The sequence below is a fragment of the Pseudorasbora parva genome, chromosome 10 (genome assembly GCF_024679245.1).
Source record: "Pseudorasbora parva isolate DD20220531a chromosome 10, ASM2467924v1, whole genome shotgun sequence".
NCBI classification, from domain to species: Eukaryota; Metazoa; Chordata; class Actinopteri; order Cypriniformes; family Gobionidae; genus Pseudorasbora; species Pseudorasbora parva.
The window spans coordinates 47,042,083-47,064,524 of NC_090181.1; the positions used below are offsets into that span (position 1 = coordinate 47,042,083).

General features: G+C 42.8%; 1 protein-coding gene across 1 annotated transcript in view; it reads right to left on the reverse strand.

Moving 5' to 3' along the window:
• Positions 1 to 22,442, reverse strand: part of LOC137090792 (leucine-rich repeat-containing protein 74A) — a 37,614-nt gene that overhangs the window by 7,897 nt on the left and 7,275 nt on the right. Inside the window, exons 2-9 of the mRNA XM_067454746.1 lie at positions 20,435 to 20,616; positions 19,364 to 19,471; positions 19,183 to 19,276; positions 17,911 to 17,960; positions 14,600 to 14,681; positions 14,439 to 14,524; positions 8,726 to 8,920; positions 620 to 715 (exon numbers count right to left, since the gene is read on the reverse strand). Of these exons, the coding sequence (XP_067310847.1) occupies positions 620 to 715; positions 8,726 to 8,920; positions 14,439 to 14,524; positions 14,600 to 14,681; positions 17,911 to 17,960; positions 19,183 to 19,276; positions 19,364 to 19,471; positions 20,435 to 20,616 (893 nt within the window). The remainder of the gene's footprint in view (positions 1 to 619; positions 716 to 8,725; positions 8,921 to 14,438; positions 14,525 to 14,599; positions 14,682 to 17,910; positions 17,961 to 19,182; positions 19,277 to 19,363; positions 19,472 to 20,434; positions 20,617 to 22,442) is intronic.

Genomic DNA, 22,442 nt, shown 5'->3' on the forward strand with positions numbered 1-22,442 from the left:
TGAAATATAATGTGGACAACACTGAATAAATATATTTTAGTCAAATAAATAATGACAATTGATCACTCAAAACCCTTTATTTAAACCTCTCTACTTAACCGTCGGACTCGCACATCCGTCATGTTTGTAGTTTTTTTACACTTTTTATCCGTAGTTCTAATTGATTCCTCATCCAAACTCGCAATGGGTTGTGGGTAATATCAGCCGTTAGAGTGTGTGTCAATCCGCACTTTGAATTCTGACCGGAAATAGTAAACCATCCGGGTATCTTTGGAATACTCTTTTCAGCATACTACGATTTGGGACATACTAATTCTATTTTTGAATACTATTTAGTATGGATAGTGTGCGAATTGATTGGGCCGCTGGGTAAGAGTAAAAGGACAAAAGGACACATACTTCCTGTATGTGATTTCAAAGATCATATGTCCAAGTAAACTCTACAGAATTTTACACAAATACAAATTTTTCTTTATGCCTTTATCTTTACATTATAAAAATGTACTGTACTGTTGATTCGCCTTATGAACCTTGCATTTGATAGGTCTGTGCAGGTCATGGTTGCTTTAATAAATTCCTGAGTCCTGAAGCAAAAGCAATTGCAAAGCACGGCACTCACACATATGTTGATCTCCTCAATGGCGGTTTTCGGTGTGTTCTTGACTACGTTGATCAAAGTAAGAGCCCCCTCTACTGTCAGAGAGTTATACGCCAGCTGTAAGGAGACAATCGTCAGTATTACTTCACAAGATGTGTAGCTTTAGTATAATGATAAGTACACTGCAAAAAACATTTAGTTACACTTAATTTTAGGGTGTCATTGTTACAGTGTAATTAAATATTTAAGTACTGAGTAATATTTAGTAACTACGTGTACTTACTATAGGCATGTAATTATGCATAATTTACTGTTATTACTATGGTAAGTACATTTGTAACAAGGACACTGTAAAATTGTTTTACCAATAATGTCCTTTTTCATTATTCTGTCTTGTTTTCCAGTACAAATATCTAAATATTCTTAAAGGTGCACTATTTTCACAATTTAACTTTTCCGTCCGCTAGAGGTCGGCTGCTGGAGCGATTGGTTATTAACGTTACTGTAGTGAAGCAGAGCAGGACCGAGTGTTGAGGAGCTGAGCACGGCTGCTGGAGCGATTGGTTATTAACATTACTGTAGTGAAGCAGAGCAGGAGCGAGTGTTGAGGAGCTGAGCACGACTGCTGGAGCGATTGGTTATTAACGTTACTGTAGTGAAGCAGAGCAGGACCGAGTGTTGAGGAGCTGAGCACGGCCGCTGGAGCGATTGGTTATTAACATTACTGTAGTAAAGCAGAGCAGGACCGAGTGTTGTGGAGCTGAGCACAGCTGCTGGAGCGATTGGTTATTAACGTTACTGTAGAGAAGCAGAGCAGGACCGAGTGTTGAGGAGCTGAGCACGGCCGCTGGAGCGATTGGTTATTAACGTTACTGTAGTGAGGCAGAGCAGGACCGAGTGTTGAGGAGCTGAGCACGGCTGCTGGAGCGATTGGTTATTAACATTACTGTAGTGAAGCAGAGCAGGAGCGAGTGTTGAGGAGCTGAGCACGACTGCTGGAGCGATTGGTTATTAACGTTACTGTAGTGAAGCAGAGCAGGACCGAGTGTTGAGGAGCTGAGCACGGCCGCTGGAGCGATTGGTTATTAACATTACTGTAGTAAAGCAGAGCAGGACCGAGTGTTGTGGAGCTGAGCACAGCTGCTGGAGCGATTGGTTATTAACGTTACTGTAGAGAAGCAGAGCAGGAGCGAGTGTTGAGGAGCTGAGCACGGCTGCTGGAGCGATTGGTTATTAACGTTACTGTAGTGAAGCAGAGCAGGACTGAGTGTCGAGGAGCTGAGCACGGCCGCTGGAGCGATTGGTTATTAACGTTACTGTAGTAAAGCAGAGTAGGAGCGAGTGTTGAGGAGATGAGCACGGCCGCTGGAGCGATTGGTTATTAACGTTTCTGTAGTGAAGCAGAGCAGGACTGAGTGTTGAGGAGATGAGCACGGCCGCTGGAGCGATTGGTTATTAACGTTACTGTAGTGAAGCAGAGCAGGACCGAGTGTTGTGGAGCTGAGCACGGCCGCTGGAGCGATTGGTTATTAACGTTACTGTAGTGAAGCAGAGCAGGACCGAGTGTTGAGGAGCTGAGCACGGCCGCTGGAGCGATTGGTTATTAACGTTACTGTAGAGAAGCAGAGCAGGACCGAGTGTTGAGGAGCTGAGCACGGCTGCTGGAGCGATTGGTTATTAACGTTACTGTAGAGAAGCAGAGCAGGAGCGAGTGTTGAGGAGCTGAGCATGGCTGCTGGAGCGATTGGTTATTAACGTTACTGTAGTGAAGCAGAGCAGGACCGAGTGTTGAGGAGCTGAGCACGGCTGCTGGAGCGATTGGTTATTAACGTTACTGTAGTGAAGCAGAGCAGGACCGAGTGTAGAGGAGCTGAGCACGACTGCTGGAGCGATTGGTTATTAACATTACTGTAGTGAAGCAGAGCAGGACCGAGTTTTGAGGAGCTGAGCACGGCCGCTGGAGCGATTGGTTATTAACGTTACTGTAGTGAAGCAGAGCAGGACCGAGTTTTGAGGAGCTGAGCACGGCCGCTGGAGCGATTGGTTATTAACGTTACTGTAGTGAAGCAGAGCAGGACTGAGTGTCGAGGAGCTGAGCACGGCTGCTGGAGCGATTGGTTATTAACATTACTGTAGTGAAGCAGAGCAGGACCGAGTGTTGAGGAGCTGAGCACGGCTGCTGGAGCGATTGGTTATTAACGTTACTGTAGTGAAGCAGAGCAGGACCGAGTGTTGAGGAGCTGAGCACAGCTGCTGGAGCGATTGGTTATTAACGTTACTGTAGTGAAGCAGAGCAGGACTGAGTGTCGAGGAGCTGAGCACGGCTGCTGGAGCGATTGGTTATTAACATTACTGTAGTGAAGCAGAGCAGGACCGAGTGTTGAGGAGCTGAGCACGGCTGCTGGAGCGATTGGTTATTAACGTTACTGTAGTGAAGCAGAGCAGGACCGAGTGTTGAGGAGCTGAGCACGACTGCTGGAGCGATTGGTTATTAACGTTACTGTAGTGAAGCAGAGCAGGACCGAGTTTTGAGGAGCTGAGCACGGCCGCTGGAGCGATTGGTTATTAACATTACTGTAGTGAAGCAGAGCAGGACCGAGTGTTGAGGAGCTGAGCACGACTGCTGGAGCGATTGGTTATTAACGTTACTGTAGTGAAGCAGAGCAGGAGCGAGTGTTGAGGAGCTGAGCACAGCCGCTGGAGCGATTGGTTATTAACTTTACTGTAGTGAAGCAGAGCAGGACCGAGTGTTGAGGAGCTGAGCACGGCCGCTGGAGCGATTGGTTATTAACGTTACTGTAGTGAAGCAGAGCAGGACCGAGTGTTGAGGAGCTGAGCACGGCCGCTGGAGCGATTGGTTATTAACTTTACTGTAGTGAAGCAGAGCAGGAGCGAGTGTTGAGGAGCTGAGCACGGCCACTGGAGCGATTGGTTATTAACTTTACTGTAGTGAAGCAGAGCAGGAGCGAGTGTTGAGGAGCTGAGCACGGCCGCTGGAGCGATTGGTTATTAACTTTACTGTAGTGAAGCAGAGCAGGACCGAGTGTTGTGGAGCTGAGCACGGCTGCTGGAGCAATTGGTTATTAACGTTACTGTAGTGAAGCAGAGCAGGACCGAGTGTTAAGGAGCTGAGCACGACTGCTGGCGCGATTGGTTATTAACGTTACTGTAGTGAAGCAGAGCAGGAGCGAGTGTTGAGAAGCTGAGCACGGCTGCTGGAGCGATTGGTTATTAACGTTACTGTAGTGAAGCACAGCAGGACCGAGTGTTGAGGAGCTGAGCACGGCCGCTGGAGCGATTGGTTATTAACGTTACTGTAGTGAAGCAGAGCAGGAGCGAGTGTTAAGGAGCTGATCACGGCTGCTGGAGCGATTGGTTATTAACGTTACTGTAGTGAAGCAGAGCAGGAGCGAGTGTTGAGGAGCTGAGTACGGCTGCTGGAGCGATTGGTTATTAACGTTACTGTAGTGAAGCAGAGCAGGAGCGAGTGTTGAGGAGCTGAGTACGGCTGCTGGAGCGATTGGTTATTAACGTTACTGTAGTGAAGCAGAGCAGGACCGAGTGTTGAGGAGATGAGCACGGCCGCTGGAGCGATTGGTTATTAACGTTACTGTAGTGAAGCAGAGCAGGACCGAGTGTTGAGGAGCTGAGCACGACTGCTGGAGCGATTGGTTATTAACGTTACTGTAGTGAAGCAGAGCAGGACCGAGTGTTGAGGAGATGAGCACGGCCGCTGGAGCGATTGGTTATTAACGTTACTGTAGTGAAGCAGAGCAGGACTGAGTGTTGAGGAGCTGAGCACGACTGCTGGAGCGATTGGTTATTAACGTTACTGTAGTGAAGCAGAGCAGGAGCGAGTGTTGAGGAGCTGAGCACGGCCGCTGGAGCGATTGGTTATTAACGTTACTGTAGTGAAGCAGAGCAGGACCGAGTGTTGAGGAGCTGAGCACGGCCGCTGGAGCGATTGGTTATTAACGTTACTGTAGTGAAGCAGAGCAGGACCGAGTGTTGAGGAGCTGAGCACGACTGCTGGAGCGATTGGTTATTAACGTTACTGTAGTGAAGCAGAGCAGGACCGAGTGTTGAGGAGCTGAGCACGGCCGCTGGAGCGATTGGTTATTAACGTTACTGTAGAGAAGCAGAGCAGGACCGAGTGTTGAGGAGCTGAGCACGGCCGCTGGAGCGATTGGTTATTAACTTTACTGTAGTGAAGCAGAGCAGGACCGAGTGTTGTGGAGCTGAGCACGGCTGCTGGAGCAATTGGTTATTAACGTTACTGTAGTGAAGCAGAGCAGGACCGAGTGTTGAGGAGCTGAGTACGGCTGCTGGAGCGATTGGTTATTAACGTTACTGTAGTGAAGCAGAGCAGGAGCGAGTGTTGAGGAGCTGAGTACGGCTGCTGGAGCGATTGGTTATTAACGTTACTGTAGTGAAGCAGAGCAGGACCGAGTGTTGAGGAGCTGAGCACGGCCGCTGGAGCGATTGGTTATTAACGTTACTGTAGTGAAGCAGAGCAGGACCGAGTGTTGAGGAGCTGAGCACGGCTGCTGGAGCGATTGGTTATTAACGTTACTGTAGTGAAGCAGAGCAGGACCGAGTGTTGAGGAGCTGAGCACGGCTGCTGGAGCGATTGGTTATTAACGTTACTGTAGTGAAGCAGAGCAGGACCGAGTGTTGAGGAGCTGAGCACGGCTGCTGGAGCGATTGGTTATTAACGTTACTGTAGTGAAGCAGAGCAGGACCGAGTGTTGAGGAGCTGAGCACGGCCGCTGGAGCGATTGGTTATTAACGTTACTGTAGTGAAGCAGAGCAGGACCGAGTGTTGAGGAGCTGAGCACGACTGCTGGAGCGATTGGTTATTAACGTTACTGTAGTGAAGCAGAGCAGGACCGAGTTTTGAGGAGCTGAGCACGAATGCTGGAGCGATTGGTTATTAACGTAACTGTAGTGAAGCAGAGCAGGACAGAGTGTTGTGGAGCTGAGCACGGCTGCTGGAGCGATTGGTTATTAACGTTACTGTAGTGAAGCAGAGCAGGAGCGAGTGTTGAGGAGCTGAGCACGAATGCTGGAGCGATTGGTTATTAACGTAACTGTAGTGAAGCAGAGCAGGACCGAGGGTTGTGGAGCTGAGCACGGCTGCTGGAGCGATTGGTTATTAACATTACTGTAGTGAAGCAGAGCAGGACCGAGTGTTGTGGAGCTGAGCACGGCTGCTGGAGCGATTGGTTATTAACGTTACTGTAGTGAAGCAGAGCAGGACCGAGTGTTGAGGAGCTGAGCACAGCTGCTGGAGCGATTGGTTATTAACGTTACTGTAGTGAAGCAGAGCAGGACCGAGTGTTGAGGAGCTGAGCACGGCTGCTGGACCGATTGGTTACTAACATTACTGTAGTAAAGCAGAGCAGGACCGAGTGTTGAGGAGCTGAGCACGGCCGCTGGAGCGATTGGTTATTAACGTTACTGTAGAGAAGCAGAGCAGGACCGAGTGTTGAGGAGCTGAGCACGGCCGCTGGAGCGATTGGTTATTAACGTTACTGTAGTAAAGCAGAGCAGGACCGAGTGTTGAGGAGCTGAGCACGGCCGCTGGAGCGATTGGTTATTAACGTTACTGTAGTGAAGCAGAGCAGGACCGAGTGTTGAGGAGCTGAGCACGGCTGCTGGAGCGATTGGTTATTAACGTTACTGTAGTGAAGCAGAGCAGGACCGAGTGTTGAGGAGCTGAGCACGGCTGCTGGAGCGATTGGTTATTAACGTTACTGTAGTGAAGCAGAGCAGGAGCGAGTGTTGTGGAGCTCAGCACGGCCGCTGGAGCGATTGGTTATTAACGTTACTGTAGTGAAGCAGAGCAGGAGCGAGTGTTGAGGAGCTGAGCACGGCCACTGGAGCGATTGGTTATTAACGTTACTGTAGTGAAGCAGAGCAGGACCGAGTGTTGAGGAGCTGAGCACGGCCGCTGGAGCGATTGGTTATTAACATTACTGTAGTGAAGCAGAGCAGGAGCGAGTGTTGAGGAGCTGAGCACGGCCGCTGGAGCGATTGGTTATTAACGTTACTGTAGTGAAGCAGAGCAGGAGCGAGTGTTGAGGAGCTGAGCATGGCCGCTGGAGCGATTGGTTATTAACGTTACTGTAGTGAAGCAGAGCAGGACCAAGTGTTGTGGAGCTGAGCACAGCTGCTGGAGCGATTGGTTATTAACGTTACTGTAGTGAAGCAGAGCAGGACCAAGTGTTGTGGAGCTGAGCACAGCTGCTGGAGCGATTGGTTATTAACATTACTGTAGTAAAGCAGAGCAGGACCAAGTGTTGAGGAGCTGAGCACGGCCGCTGGAGCGATTGGTTATTAACGTTACTGTAGTGAAGCAGAGCAGGACCAAGTGTTGAGGAGCTGAGCACGGCCACTGGAGCGATTGGTTATTAACATTACTGTAGTGAAGCAGAGCAGGACCGAGTGTTGAGGAGCTGAGCACAGCTGCTGGAGCGATTGGTTATTAACGTTACTGTAGTAAAGCAGAGCAGGACCGAGTGTTGAGGAGCTGAGCACGGCTGCTGGAGCGATTGGTTACTAACATTACTGTAGTAAAGCAGAGCAGGACCGAGTGTTGAGGAGCTGAGCACGGCCGCTGGAGCGATTGGTTATTAACGTTACTGTAGAGAAGCAGAGCAGGACCGAGTGTTGAGGAGCTGAGCACAGCTGCTGGAGCGATTGGTTATTAACGTTACTGTAGAGAAGCAGAGCAGGACCGAGTGTTGAGGAGCTGAGCACGGCCGCTGGAGCGATTGATTATTAACGTTACTGTAGAGAAGCAGAGCAGGAGCGAGTGTTGAGGAGCTGAGCACGGCCGCTGGAGCGATTGGTTATTAACGTTACTGTAGTGAAGCAGAGCAGAACCGAGTGTTGAGGAGCTGAGCACGGCCGCTGGAGTGATTGGTTATTAACGTTACTGTAGTGAAGCAGAGCAGGAGCGAGTGTTGTGGAGCTGAGCACGGCCGCTGGAGCGATTGGTTATTAACGTTACTGTAGTGAAGCAGAGCAGGAGCGAGTGTTGTGGAGCTGAGCACGGCCGCTGGAGCGATTGGTTATTAACGTTACTGTAGTGAAGCAGAGCAGGACCGAGTGTTGAGGAGCTGAGCACGGCCGCTGGAGCGATTGGTTATTGACGTTACTGTAGTGTGAAGCAGAGCAGGACCGAGTGCTGTGGAGATGAGCACGGCCGCTGGAGCGATTGAACACAACACACACCTCGCGAACAGCGGGACTTTTATTATGCCACAGTCGCCAAAGTATGATGTTTCCACCCCCATGCTTCACAGTAGTTATGGTGCAACTCAGCATTCTTTTTCCTCCAAACAGGACAAGTTGAGTTTTTACCAAAAAGTAAAGTTCGATTTTGGTTTCATCTGACCATATGACATTCTCCCAATCCTATTCTGGATCATCCAAATGCTATCTAGCAAACTTCAGATGGGCCCAGACATGCCAGTATTGTCCAGTATTGTCTTCTGGTCATACTGTTAGGTGGTTAATTAGAATCTTGCATCGAAAATACATTTTGGTCCAAAAATTACAAAAACTACGATTTTTTTCAGCATTGTCGTCTTCTCTTCCGTGTTTGTTTTAATCCTCAAATAAAGATTCGATCAGTTATAAATCAGCATATTTATTCATGATTGCCAATTTCACATGATTTCAGTAGTTTGACATGTGATTCTCAACATGAATCAATTCGCTGATTCATAACCGTTTGAATCTTTATTTGAGGACAGAAAACAAACGCTGAAAAAAAGACAATGCTGAATAAAGTCGTAGTTTCTGTTATTTTTGGACCCAAATGTATTTTGGATGCTTCAAGAGACTCTAATCCAATCCACTGATGTCTCATATGGACTACTTTGATGATGTTTTTATTCCCTTTCTGGACATGGACAGTATAGTGTTCATACACTTGCATACACTCTCGGACTAAATATAACATATCTTAAACTGTGTGTGAAGATGAACGGAGGTCTTACGGGTGTGGAACGACATTAGGGTGAGGAGTTAATGACATAAATTTCATTTTTGGGTGAACTAACCCTTTAAAGCAGTAAATTGAATCTGATCCGTATTATAGAGCCTAAAGATGCCCACCTGCAGCACTCTGAGCGTGTCGTTGGCCTCCAGCCCCTTACACAGCAGGCTAGCACCTTCATCAGTAATGCGGTTGTTGTTGAGGTCCAAGTGCACCAGCGTGTTGTTGAACTTCAGCGCTTCACCCAGAGCTAGAGCGCCCTCATTCCCAAAGCCGTTCCACGAGAGGTCTAAGTGCTTCAAAGTCGTGTTGACCTGATAAGAGGGAAATCTCGTTTCATGATTTGCACAAGTTAATACTGAAAGCTTAGCCTGACGTGGTCATACTCAGCTCTAGTCAGAATATGAGTCTGATGCTCCATTGGGCTGTGATTATGGGGCGTGTTTCAACCCAACCAGGAAAGACCTCGATTGGTCAGACCTACAACCAATCAGAGCGACGGAGCGATGCATAACGTCAGTTGTCAAATGTCAAAAGAACTCAACTGCCCCCCCCCCCCCCCCCCCCCCCCGATCTCATTGGTCAGTTACTGTTGATCATCTGTCCATCTCCATCATCGGCTAAAGCCCGCCCCGATGATCTCATTGGTCAGTTTCTGTTCAGGCATAATAACTCCTCTATGGATCAAGTCCAGACCAAACCCGAGCTCAAATGTTGTGGGCGGGGCTGAGTTTGGCTGCCATCCAGGCTACTGAAAGCATGCAATCTTGCGAAAAATAAAGAAAAAACCCACCATAAAATCAAGTGTAGCATCAGTTCTGGCAGGTCTCGTTACAGTTTTTTACGATTGCTTACACACTAATATTTAAATTAACACACAGTTATGGAAATGGACTGCATTTATATAGCGCTTTACATTTTTGCCTCACATTCACCCATTCATACACCAACGGCAATATCAGCCATGTAAGGCGCCATCCAGCTCGTCAGGAGCAGCTGGGGTTAGGTGTCTTGCTCATGGACACTTCGACACTTGGTCAGGTGGAACCGGGGATCGAACCACCAACCGTCTGGTTTGTAGACAACCTACATGAACCACTGAGCCACTGCCGCCCCAAGTTAGCAAAACCTGACACTAAAGGAGCAAAACCTAAGCCCAGATCTGCACAACTATAAGCACATTTTCAGCTTCACACTGTTTTGCAAAACACTAAACACACTTCTCTACATTAGACACAGAAATCTAACATGAGGTCTCTTCTTTGCCATTTCAAGGCACATTTCCATAATACCACTATGGCGTTTAAATGAAGTCAAAAGTCGCGCGCACGAAAACCACGAGCACGCGAATAAACCCAAGCGCGCAAACCAGACCCACGAGAGGAAAATAGCAACGCAAGAGCGCATCTGTGCAGCCGCGAGAGCGGATCTGTGCAGCCGCGAGCGCATTTGTACACCGCGAGCGCGCGAAACAGTATTTAGGGGCGGAAATGAATACTAGCGCAAGCCCCTGCTGCCTAGCGCACAACTGCAAATGAGCGCTCGCGTGACTACCCAACACTCGCTCGCTCCTCGAGTTGACTTTTGACACTTTGAGGGCGGGGCAATGACTTTTGTCTTCCCACCTGTGATTGGTCATTTGTTTAATCAGTTTTACTCTTGTTTAAACATGTAGCAGGACTAGGACAAGGCACGTTTTAAGGAACCATTATGTCGGACCCTGAGTAGGTAATTTAATTTTTAAGTCTTTGTGTTTCGAGTGCAATATATTCAATATATGAAATTGTATTGTACAATTTCAAAGGTATTTTGTTTACAATCATCTTGAATAGTTTGTATAGGACCTTAACACCAAAAAAGATAAGCTAATTTAAGATAAAGCTGGCTAACCCATAAATGTAGGATGTTAAAGGTTAGTTTTGACCTACATTGAAAATATACAGTAAATAAATCATCGCTGAGTAGCATTTCTAGCTACTTAACAAAGCTAGTATGCTAAGCTATAAACAAAGCAGCGTAAATGCAATCTTTGTGATTTATTTATCTGACACATGGTGCTGGGTGTTCCGCTTGTGCCCGTATAAGGTCAAAGAGCTCTTGCAAAGCCTGGGTGATACCACCCATTGGGCCACTGAATCTGCATTAACGACAACAGCTGGGGCAACAGCCTTAGTCCTAATGGGTTGTTATCATAGCTATCAAAATCCAGTGTTTTGTATTTTGCGTACGTGAGTTTTTGTTGTACATGTCTATTAAAAAAAAAAAAAAAAAAAAAAAATTTGTACTGTGCTAATTAATTGAGATTTCTTACAGCTCTTACAGGTTGTTGGCCTTGTCTGTTTCGTTGCTTCTATTACTCTCCCCTTTTTTGTAAGTCGCTTTGGATAAAAGCGTCTGCTAAATGATTAAATGTAAATGTAAATGTAAATGATAGCAGGGGGTACTTGTATGTGACTGGACAGGGCCTCCAGAATATACCATAGACAGTAAAAGAAATGGACACAGCGACCCCATTGACGTCTACGGCGAAATAATGAAGTCAACCTAGGGGCACTCACTTCCTGATGGCTGAGCGAACTGCGCAGGCTCAGACTGAGCTTGAGGACGTAGATGTGACGTGAGCCTCCTGTCTGACAGCTGTGAGTCTTCTAGTAGATGTGGAAAGCGAAATCTGAATCACGTTGTTTAAATATTTTCTCCCGTTGCTTTTGGCTCACTATGGGCTTCTCCCCATTCTTCCCCCTTGACTTTATCAGACTAGTCTCCAGGACATGTCTCCACGTCCCCCCGACTGCCTCATAGACAGTAAAAGATTGTCTGGGAGTGTCTCCTCAGGTCTATACGGTAATTTCTCAACTGTGCGACAGGGTCGCGTTGGTTATGACGCAATCGTTAGCCTATTTTTACAAAAACAGCTTCTGCGGGGCGATAGTGTAAGATACAAGGTAATGGAGCCTTTTATACATTGTCGTGTTTCTTTAGAAATAAACAATGGACAAATGGAGTCTTTAAACGTCTCAGATGTAAAGTTATTCACTGTCAAAGTGACTCAAAAATGAATGGGAGTCAATGGGATGCTAACAGCAGGTGATGGCTTGGTTAGCAATGGCAGCCCCTATGGGTGGAACGCTTTCCGAGTGCTAGATTACCCCCTTGGAATATACAGCTCCTGACGACACAGAAACTCCAGATAATCTAAATCCAGTGGTGTTGTGCTGAAGGCCTGTTGCAACTTGTGTTAAAGATTTGCCAAAAAGTGGTGTCTTAGCTATTGACAGAACAAAGAATAATTAATGAGATGTTAAGATACCATGTCACTTTTGTGATAAACACACTTCAAAAGTTGAAAGGGTTACATTATCTCTACTCATCCTTTGAGTCCAGGAAAGTATTAAAAAAAATAGATAATGAGCATCAAAGCTTGATTTTACTTACTAATTTCCCTATTTCAAACATGGTCTTAGTAGTACATCTATCAAAATTATTTTCTTAATTGTTTGCATATAGGATGACAGAAAACATAAAAACGTCACTTTTTTTTGTTTTACACTTTTTACAGGGTCACATAGACCATCAGCAGAAAAACGCTTTCAGTGATGTAACCCTTAAGTTTCACTAATGCCGTTTGTAATGTGTTCTAATCATTTTATAAACGGCATTACGATAATAGCAATAGGGCAATAGGGGTCGGTGCTGTGGTTTGAATAAATTACAAAGATTGCATTTACGCTGCTTTGTTTAGTACATTAGCATACTAGCTTTAAGTAGCTAGAAATGCTACTCAGCGATGATTTATTTACTGTATATTTTCAATGTAGGTCAAAACTAACCTTTAACATCCTACATTTATGGGTTAGCCAGCTTTATCTTAAATTAGCTTATCTTTTTTGGTGTTAAGGTCCTATACAAACTATTCAAGATGATTGTAAACAAAATACCTTCGAAATTGTACAATACAATTTCATATATTGAATATATTGCACTCGAAACACAAAGACTTAAAAATTAAATTACCTACTCAGGGTCCGACATAATGGTTCCTTAAAACGTGCCTTGTCCTAGTCCTGCTACATGTTTAAACAAGAGTAAAACTGATTAAACAAATGACCAATCACAGGTGGGAAGACAAAAGTCATTGCCCCGCCCTCAAAGTGTCAAAAGTCAACTCGAGGAGCGAGCGAGTGTTGGGTAGTCACGCGAGCGCTCATTTGCAGTTGTGCGCGCTAGGCAGCAGGGGCTTGCGCTAGTATTCATTTCCGCCCCTAAATACTGTTTCGCGCGCTCGCGGTGTACAAATGCGCGCTCGCGGTGTACAAATGCGCTCGCGGCTGCACAGATGCGCTCTCGCGTTGCTATTTTCCTCTCGTGGGTCTGGTTTGCGCGCTTGGGTTTATTCGCGTGCTCGTGGTTTTCGTGCGCGCGACTTTTGACTTCATTTAAACGCCATATACCACACCTATGAACCGATTGATCAAACACATCCGTCAGGCGTGTAGACACTAGTGGTGGCGAAATGAAGCTTCATGAAGCTTTGAAGCTTTCCAGCCTGATTTGTTGAAAAGTGGTTCATTTCTTGAGGCTTCGAATGCACACTAGACACCTGCTGGTCAATGCAAAAATTGATTTTTTTATATATATATATATATATATATATATATTTTTTTAAGACCCACCCACTTTTTACGGACAAACGATGTTGGACCACTCACTTTGATCGTCTCTAATTCAGTACATGTCTGTTTAACTACCCCTAACCAAAAAAAAAAAAAAAACACTTATTATTAAACACATGTTAGACGCTTTATTTCCACTTTTCTAATATTTTCTCCATTTTTATTAAAAATAAATGCCGTTCCGATATGTGATGTGAAAAGGGAGTAGAACAAATGTGGCTACAGGCGGATCAGAACCCCTGATTGATTTGCGTCAGATCTTTATGTCATGCATTTTACCGCTACACTACAGTCACGATTAAAAAGTTGGTGATTTCCGTAATTTTGTCTGCTCCAATCAGTCGTTTAGTAAACGGCAGTATATTTGTATTTAATGTAAATATGGCGTCAAACGTTAAACGGTAGTAAAAAATAAATTACCCACCCACCCACTTTTTATTTGCTTCAGACGACATATATATATCTATAATCATTCATGTACTTATGCTTAGTGTTTCATAATTTTGTAACTGGGGAGTACTTTTGTTTAACAGAGGGAAATGGAGTTCTTTAGATTGGGTGGACTTGAGAGAGGGTAGTGGTAGTGCTTGTGTAGTTTGACACGTCATATAGTCGAAGCATCCCTCCAGAAGTGAACCCTTTCTCGAAGCGCTGCACTCAAACGAGGCTTCGAACGTCATCAGTGACGTCACGTCACTAAAACAATACAAGCCTCGATACGGAGCTATGATGAGAGGTGCCTGACGTTCTCTACACACGCTTCAAAGCCTCAGTATCAGGCGTAACATCACTAGTAGACACTAAACTCAACAATCAGGTGTAAGCACTATAAAAAGGCAACAGGTGAGTTTACCTGTCTTCAACAAAAATGGAAGACAATTTTACTGTAAGAGGAAGAGGAAGAGGGAGAGACATAATTGGCCACAGAGCTGTTTTGAATATTGTGTGCTGCAATCAATTGGGTCCCTAGGAACTTAGGTCCTTACAACACGGCCCCCATACTCTCATTTTTAGACTGACTACACAACATTGTCACAAATCATATTGTTAAAAGGTCTTAGACTCAAGGTTCCATATCTGCATCGAAAAAGTTGTGTGACAAAATTTAATGTAAGCGTGTCCTTCCGTAGGGCCTTATACTGTGTTTGTGTGTCCATACCTTTAGTCCAGCACAGAAAGCCACAGCGCCTTTCATTCGCAGATGATTCCAGCTCAGATCCAGCACTTCTAAACCGTCGTTGTTTGCTATATGAACACACGTAATTATTGTGCTTTCTGTCATCCTGTTGAGTTCTCTCAGATCACTCATGTCTTATTTACCTATCATCTGACCCAGATGTTCTCCGCCTCGCCCAGAAAACTGATTGTGGCTCAGATCCAGCTCCTTCACTCTGTAGTTGCTCTGAAAAGATACCAATGAGAAAGAAAAAATGTTCTGTTTAAGAGTTAGTTCAGCCATAAATGAGCCTGTGATGTTGATCTGCTGACCCCAGTGTGTCCAACATGTAGGTGTGTTTGTTTCTTCAGGAGAACACAAATGAAGATTTTTAACTCAGCCGTTGCTCGTATAATGCATGTCAATGGGTAACAACTCTATGAGTAAACAAAAAAAACATGCTTAGGCAACACACACACACACACCTGCTGCTCATGACGACACACTGATGTCTTAAGACACGAACCGATCGGTTTCTGAGAGAAACACAACAGTATTTGTGTTATTTTTACCTCATATCAGACGAATCTCATCTAGTGTTCCCATCCGCTATTACTTCCACCGGAGAAGTAATACTTATTATTATTATTATTATTATTATTATTATTATTATTATTATTATTATTATTACTTCCGTCCTTACTAGACAGTGGAAGTAATAGCGGATGGGAACACTAGATGAGATTCGTCTGATATGAGGTAAAAATAACACAAATACTGTTGTGTTTCTCTCAGAAACCAATCGGTTCGTGTCTTAAGACATCAATGTGTCGTCATGAGCAGCAGGTGTGTGTGTGTGTGTGTGTGTGTGTGTTGCCTAAGCATGTTTTATTTGTTTACTCATAGAATTGTTACCCATTGACATGCATTATACGAGCAACGGCTGAGTTACAAATCTTCATTTGTGTTCTCCTGAAGAAACAAACACACCTACATGTTGGACACACTGGGGTCAGCAGATCAACATCACAGGCTCATTTATGGCTGAACTATCCCTTTGATACACGGTTTATTCTGTATATGTGCATTGCTTCTTAAAGGTGCAGTGTGTAATTTGTGCACCAATAGCAGTTCAATGCTCAAACACAATGCTTTACAGGTCCTTCTCAAAAAATTATCATATTGTGATAAAGTTCATTATTTTCCATAATGTAATGATAAAAATGAAACTTTCATATATTTTAGATTCATTGCACTCCAAATGAAATGTTTCAGGTCTTTTGTTGTTTTAATACTGATGATTTTGGCACACAGCTCATGAAAACCTCAATCTCAAAAAATAAGCATATCCTGAAAAGGTTCTCTAAACGAGCTATTAACCTAATCACCTGAATCAACTAATTAACTCTAAACACCTGCAAAAGATTCCTGAGGCTTTTAAAAACTCCCAGCCTGGTTCATTACTCAAAACTGCAATCATGGGTAAGACTGCCGACCTGACTGCTGTCCAGAAGGCCATCATTGACACCCTCAAGCGAGAGGGGAAGACACAGAAAGACATTTCTGACCGAATAGGCTGTTCCCAGAGTGCTGTATCAAGGCACCTCAGTGGGAAGTCTGTGGGAAGGAAAAAGTGTGGCAAAAAACGCTGCACAGCGAGAAGAGGTGAGCGGACCCTGAGGAAGATTGTGGAGAAGGACCGATTCCAGACCTTGGGGGACCTGCGGAAGCAGTGGACTGAGTCTGGAGGAGAAACATCCAGAGCCGCCGTGCACAGGCGTGAGCAGGAAATGGGCTACAGGTGCCGCATTCCCCAGGTCAAGACACTTTTGGGCTACAGAGAAGCAGCACTGGACTGTTGCTCAGTGGTCCAACGTACTTTTTTCGGATGAAAGCAAATTTTGCATGTCATTCTGAAATCAAGGTGCCAGAGTCTGGAGGAAGACTGGGGAGAAGGAAATGCCAAAATGCCTGAAGTCCAGTGTCAAGTCCCCACAGTCAGTGATGGTCTGGGGTGCCATGTCAGCTGCTGGTGTTGGTCCACTGTGTTTTATCAAGGGCAGGGTCAATGCAGCTCGCTATCAGGAGATTTTGGAGCACTTCATGCTTCCATCTGCTGAAAAGCTTTATGGAGATGAAGATTTGGTTTTTCAGCACGACCTGGCACCTGCTCACAGTGCCAAAACCACTGGTAAATGGTTTACTGACCATGGTATTACTGTGCTCAACTCTCTTGACCTGAACCCCATAGAGAATCTGTGGGATATTGTGAAGAGAAAGTTGAGAGACGCGAGACCCAACACTCTGGATGAGCTTAAGGCCGCTATCGAAGCATCCTGGGCCTCCAGAACACCTCAGCAGCGCCACAGGCTGATCGCCTCCATGCCACGCCGCACTGAAGCAGACATTTCTGCTAAAGGATTCCCCACCAAGTATTGAGTGCAGAACTGAACATCATTATTTGAAGGTTGACTTTTTTTGTATTAAAAACACTTTTCTTTTATTGGTCGGATGATATATGCAATTTTTTTTTCAAAAAAGTGTTTTCATGAGCTGTATGCCAAAATCATCAGTATTAAAACAATAAAAGACCTGAAATATTTCAGTTGGTGTGCAATGAATCTAAAATATATGAAAGTTTAATTTTTATCATTACATTATGGAAAATAATGAACTTTATCACAATATGCTAATTTTTTGAGAAGGACCGGTATAATGTTGCTTTGTTCTAACCCAGGGGTTTTAAACTTTATGATGCCAAGCACCCCCAAATATGATGACCCTTTATGAGGGACCCGCTTAAATCCATCTATATATTTTTTATGTGTGAAAAAACATTTAAACTGTTAGATAAATAGTGTGACATTTTAAATAGAACATAGTTTCCAAATTTAAATCGGCTACACTTAATGTTGGACGTATAAACCTGGAGAAGAAAAAATTGTATGAGCAACTTTCACTATAATTGTATGTAAGCAGCTTATGTAGCGCATTAAGAATACAGCTCTACAAACCCAGATAAAGGGCACTATAGTGAGAAAAACCCACTAGAAAAATACAACGCAAACAAGTATATGGCAAACAGGGGGAGAAATGTTTAGAAATAATACTGATTGTTCGGCAGGCCTAGATTGTATCCATTTTTGCTTTGTCTTTTAATTATCTGAAATGTTTCCCCCTTAGAACCTTCTGGAGGACCCGTGGGGGTCCACGGACCCCAGTTTGAAAACCCCTGATCTAGATCATCAAAAGCCTTTTAAACCAGTCTAACATGAACTAATGAGCACAGTATTTTTTTCAGCGTTTAGTGATGTTGCCGTAATAACTTATATTAGATAGGGTTCATTAGAAGTCTAAAGAAAACACACATGCACACACTTAAAAGAGTGTTTCTTATCCTTATTTAGTGTTTTCCCTCCATTTACCCATAGAGATGAGTGTGTTCTGCTTTGGTGCCGCTGATGTTTATACTCACTGAAAAAGCATCTGCAAACCATTTGCCATCATCTTCAGCAAATCTATTCCCTGTGAACGTAAACATCGTGGCCTGTGTCAATGTGAATCAGGTTCACTGTGAGCGGTGGAAGCCCATTTCTGTCCAATTTTTATTTTTTTAAATCTCAGAAATATGAATTAGTATTTCAGTTTCAAATTTTCATCTCATAATTATGACAGTATGTCACATTTTAATTTATATCTCAGAATTATGAATTGTTATAAATTTGAAAACTTCTCCGAATTATGAATTATGTCAGTTTTACTTTTTTAATCTCGTAATTATGACGTCAATTATGAGCCAGGATGTCACAATTTTGACTATCTCATATTTATGACAGTATGTTAATTTTATATTTTTTTAAATCTCAGAATTATGAATTAACATGTCAGTTTCACATTTTCTCTCTTAACTATGAGCTAGAATTTCATAATATCAATAATCAAATATTATGACACTGTCAAATTTTTATCTCAGAATATAATTTTGACTTAATTATGAATTTATGTCAGTTTCACTTTTTATGTCAGAATTATGCAATCTCCACTTTTTATCTGATATTTATGACTTAATTGTGAGATAAAAAGTCAAAATTGACAAACTATGACTTGGTATGTCAGAATTGAGTTTCTCATAATTATGCATTAATATGTCAGTTTTACTTTATATCTTGTAATTATATATATATGTATAATATAAATATTAATTCTCTTATAATAATGACTTTTGAATTTTGACTTTTTATCTCGTAATTATGAATTAGTATGTCAGTTTCACATTTTCTCTCATCATTATGACCTTTTATGTCAGAATTATGACACATAATATTGACTTAATATGTTACAATTTCTACTTTTTATCTGATATTTATGACAATAAAAATGTATCTAATATAAATAAAAATTATCTGATATTTATTTGATTTACAAACTATGACTTGGATGTATAATTATGAATTAGTATGTCATCATTTCATCTATCTCAGAAAAATGACTATGCCAAATTAGAATTTTTATCTCAGAATTATGTAATTTTTAATTTTAATCTAGTAATTATTAATTAGAATTTGTATCTAATTTTATCTCAATTATTACTTATCATTTTGACTTTTTATCTGGTCATTATGAATTAGTATGTCAGTTTTACTTTTTCATGTCAGAATTTTGACTTTCTCATCTCATAATTATTTACCAAAGCATTTCTAATTGGACAGAACTGGGCTTCTATGTTGTGCTCATACACATGTAATACCTGCCAGTTTTAATGATTTAATTGAAATGTTTTCCAGGAGCATTTTCGCCACACACTCGGCTCCCGCGGACTGAAGGTGATTGGCGGAGAGATCCTGCAACAGACGTCACATGTTAACGTTCTGCCTCCGTCTAGTGGACTCGTGTATCGCAGCAGTAAATGGGAATGATGGGAGACTTGCAAGGTTCTGAATGGTGAAGTTGGCCCTCAGCATCTCCATGAGATATCTGGCCCCTTCGGCGAGCAGACAGTTATCAGCTAACTCCAGTGTTGTGGTGTGCATGTCTGTCTGCAAACAGAAAACTCACCTCATTATATATATTCAGTCTTATATTTTAAAAAAAAATGCATAAACCAATAATGTATCAATGTAAAAAATATATATTTAAAGCTACACTGTGTAACTCTTTTAGTTTATTCTTAGCTAAAAACACTCACTTTCTTCGTAATTTCAAAAATATATGTGCTCATTAATGTATATTTACTTCTTTCAAGTAATAAAGTATTCTCGTAAGTTTATAATACGCCATTGAAAACACATACGGGTGAGGGGTTCGAATGCCGGTCGCCATGTTGCTCCTTCATCTTGAAAGTACAGTAGCCAAAGAGGGACATACCCGTAAATTCAAGCTTCGCCTTTCGCGTTTAACACTCGATGGCACCGTGTCGAATGTGAAGAGGGGGATTGCCGTGTTAATCTTGGACTAAATCAGCCACCGTAGGAGTTAAAAAAAATCCACGAAATCAGAACTGAGAGGAACAGAAACTAATATTCACTGGATGGTCATAAACCTTTACACCGCTAGATGGGGGAAAATATCACACAGTGGAGCTTTAAAAAACTGCATAAATGTTAATATAAAATAAAAAAATGCAGAAATATAAAAAAGAATAAATGTAAAAGTCATAAAATGAAAAACATTGCATTAATGTAAAAAATACATTCATGTAAAAAGTACATAAATGTAGAAAAACAAAAAATGTACAAAAAACTTTTTTATATTTTTAATAAATGTAAAAAAATAAAAAATGCACAAATGTTCAAAAACAAAATGCATAAATAAAGAAAAACTAAAAAAATGCATAAATGTAAAAGACTAAAAATGCATAAATGTAAAAAAAACTACAAATGCATAAATGTAAAAAAAATAAAAAAAAAACGCATATATGTTTAAAAACAAAGTGCAGAAACATCAACATCAGCATCAGCAGCACATCAGCTTTAGACACACATCTGGAACATCAGGCTCACCACGAGGGCGATGGCCAGCGCTTTCCCGCCCAAAGGCCCGAGGCCGTGGTGGTTGAGGTTAATGGTGACACAGCCCAGGTTTCTGAGGAAGTATCTGACCGGCACCACACCCACCAGTTTACAGGCCTGCAGGTATAAGTCTTCAGTGGATAAATCCTGCCTGACGAGCCTCAGCTCTGAGACTGGACAAAAACACACAATCAGCCTCAGTTGGGTTCATCTCAGTTCTGGAGGACGAGCTGATTCAGATCTCCACACTCTTAGGAAAAGCCTCCATTGGGGCTCTATACAGACCCATAGGCTTCTTTACTCAACCCCAAACAACCTCTTATGCTAAAAAGGCTATATAATGACAAGAAAGAGCCCTTTTTGTCACAAAGGCTATTATTCATTCATATATGACATTATTCTGCAACATTTTGCATTTGTAATTCAGTTATTGTTTATTAAACTGTTGTAGTAATTTAATATCACATTTTAATCATGATGATTTTGGAGAAAAACTGAAATAGCACTCTTCGTGTGATACTGATTACGTTAAATTATTAATAATAATAAGACATTTTATTTGCAAAGCACTTGATATTAAACAAAATCTCAAAGTGATTTAGATTTAAAACAATCAACAATATAAATAAATAAATATATAATAAATAAATAAATAAATAAATAAATAAATAAATAAATAAATAAATAAATAAATAAATAAATAAATAAATAAATAAATAAATAAATAAACAAAACAAAACTGAAAAATTAAGAAGTAACAAATCAAATAAATCAAAAGCTCTGCTAAAAGGTGGGTTTTAAGACCACGTTTGAAAGCTTCTGTGGGGTCCGCAAGTGGTCAGGGAGAGCATAAATGAGATAAATAGATACATTTTATAACCCCCGTATCTTGATTTTTGTGATCATTCACATGCGTTCATAAATGCATTTGAATACACTGATTAATGCAGTGAAAGGTTTGTCAATAATATGAAATATTTAATCCGGAAAGGATGAAACAAATGATAATGAATGAACCCCTTAAAGGTTCTTTTGATTGAATCCTCGAAAAGGATTCCATGTAGAACCCTTTAGGGGATCCAAATACAGCGCCGATAGAACCCTTTAGGGGATCCAAATACAGCACCGATAGAACCCTTTAGGGGATCCAAATACAGCGCCGATAGAACCCTTTAGGGGATCCAAATACAGCGCCGATAGAACCCTTTAGGGGATCCAAATACAGCGCCGATAGAACCCTTTAGGGGATCCAAATACAGCGCCGATAGAACCCTTTAGGGGATCCAAATACAGCGCTGATAGAACCCTTTATGGGATCCAAATACAGCACCGATAGAACCCTTTAGGGGATCCAAATACAGCGCCGATAGAACCCTTTAGGGGATCCAAATACAGCGCCGATAGAACCCTTTAGGGGATCCAACTACAGCGCCGATAGAACCCTTTAGGGGATCCAAATACAGCGCCGATAGAATCCTTTAGGGGATCCAAATACAGCGCCGATAGAACCCTTTAGGGGATCCAAATACAGCGCCGATAGAACCCTTTAGGGGATCCAAATACAGCACCGATAGAACCCTTTAGGGGATCCAAATACAGCACCGATAGAACCCTTTAGGGGATCCAAATACAGCGCCGATAGAACCCTTTAGGGGATCCAAATACAGCGCCGATAGAATCCTTTAGGGGATCCAAATACAGCGCCGATAGAACCCTTTAGGGGATCCAACTACAGCACCGATAGAGCCCTTTAGGGGATCCAAATACAGCGCCGATAGAACCCTTTAGGGGATCCAACTACAGCACCGATAGAACCCTTTAGGGGATCCAAATACAGCGCCGATAGAACTCTTTAGGGGATCCAAATACAGCACCGATAGAACTCTTTAGTTGATCCAAATACAGCGCCGATAGAACCCTTTAGGGGATCCAAATACAGCGCCGATAGAACTCTTTAGGGGATCCAAATACAGCGCCGAAAGAACTCTTTAGGGGATCC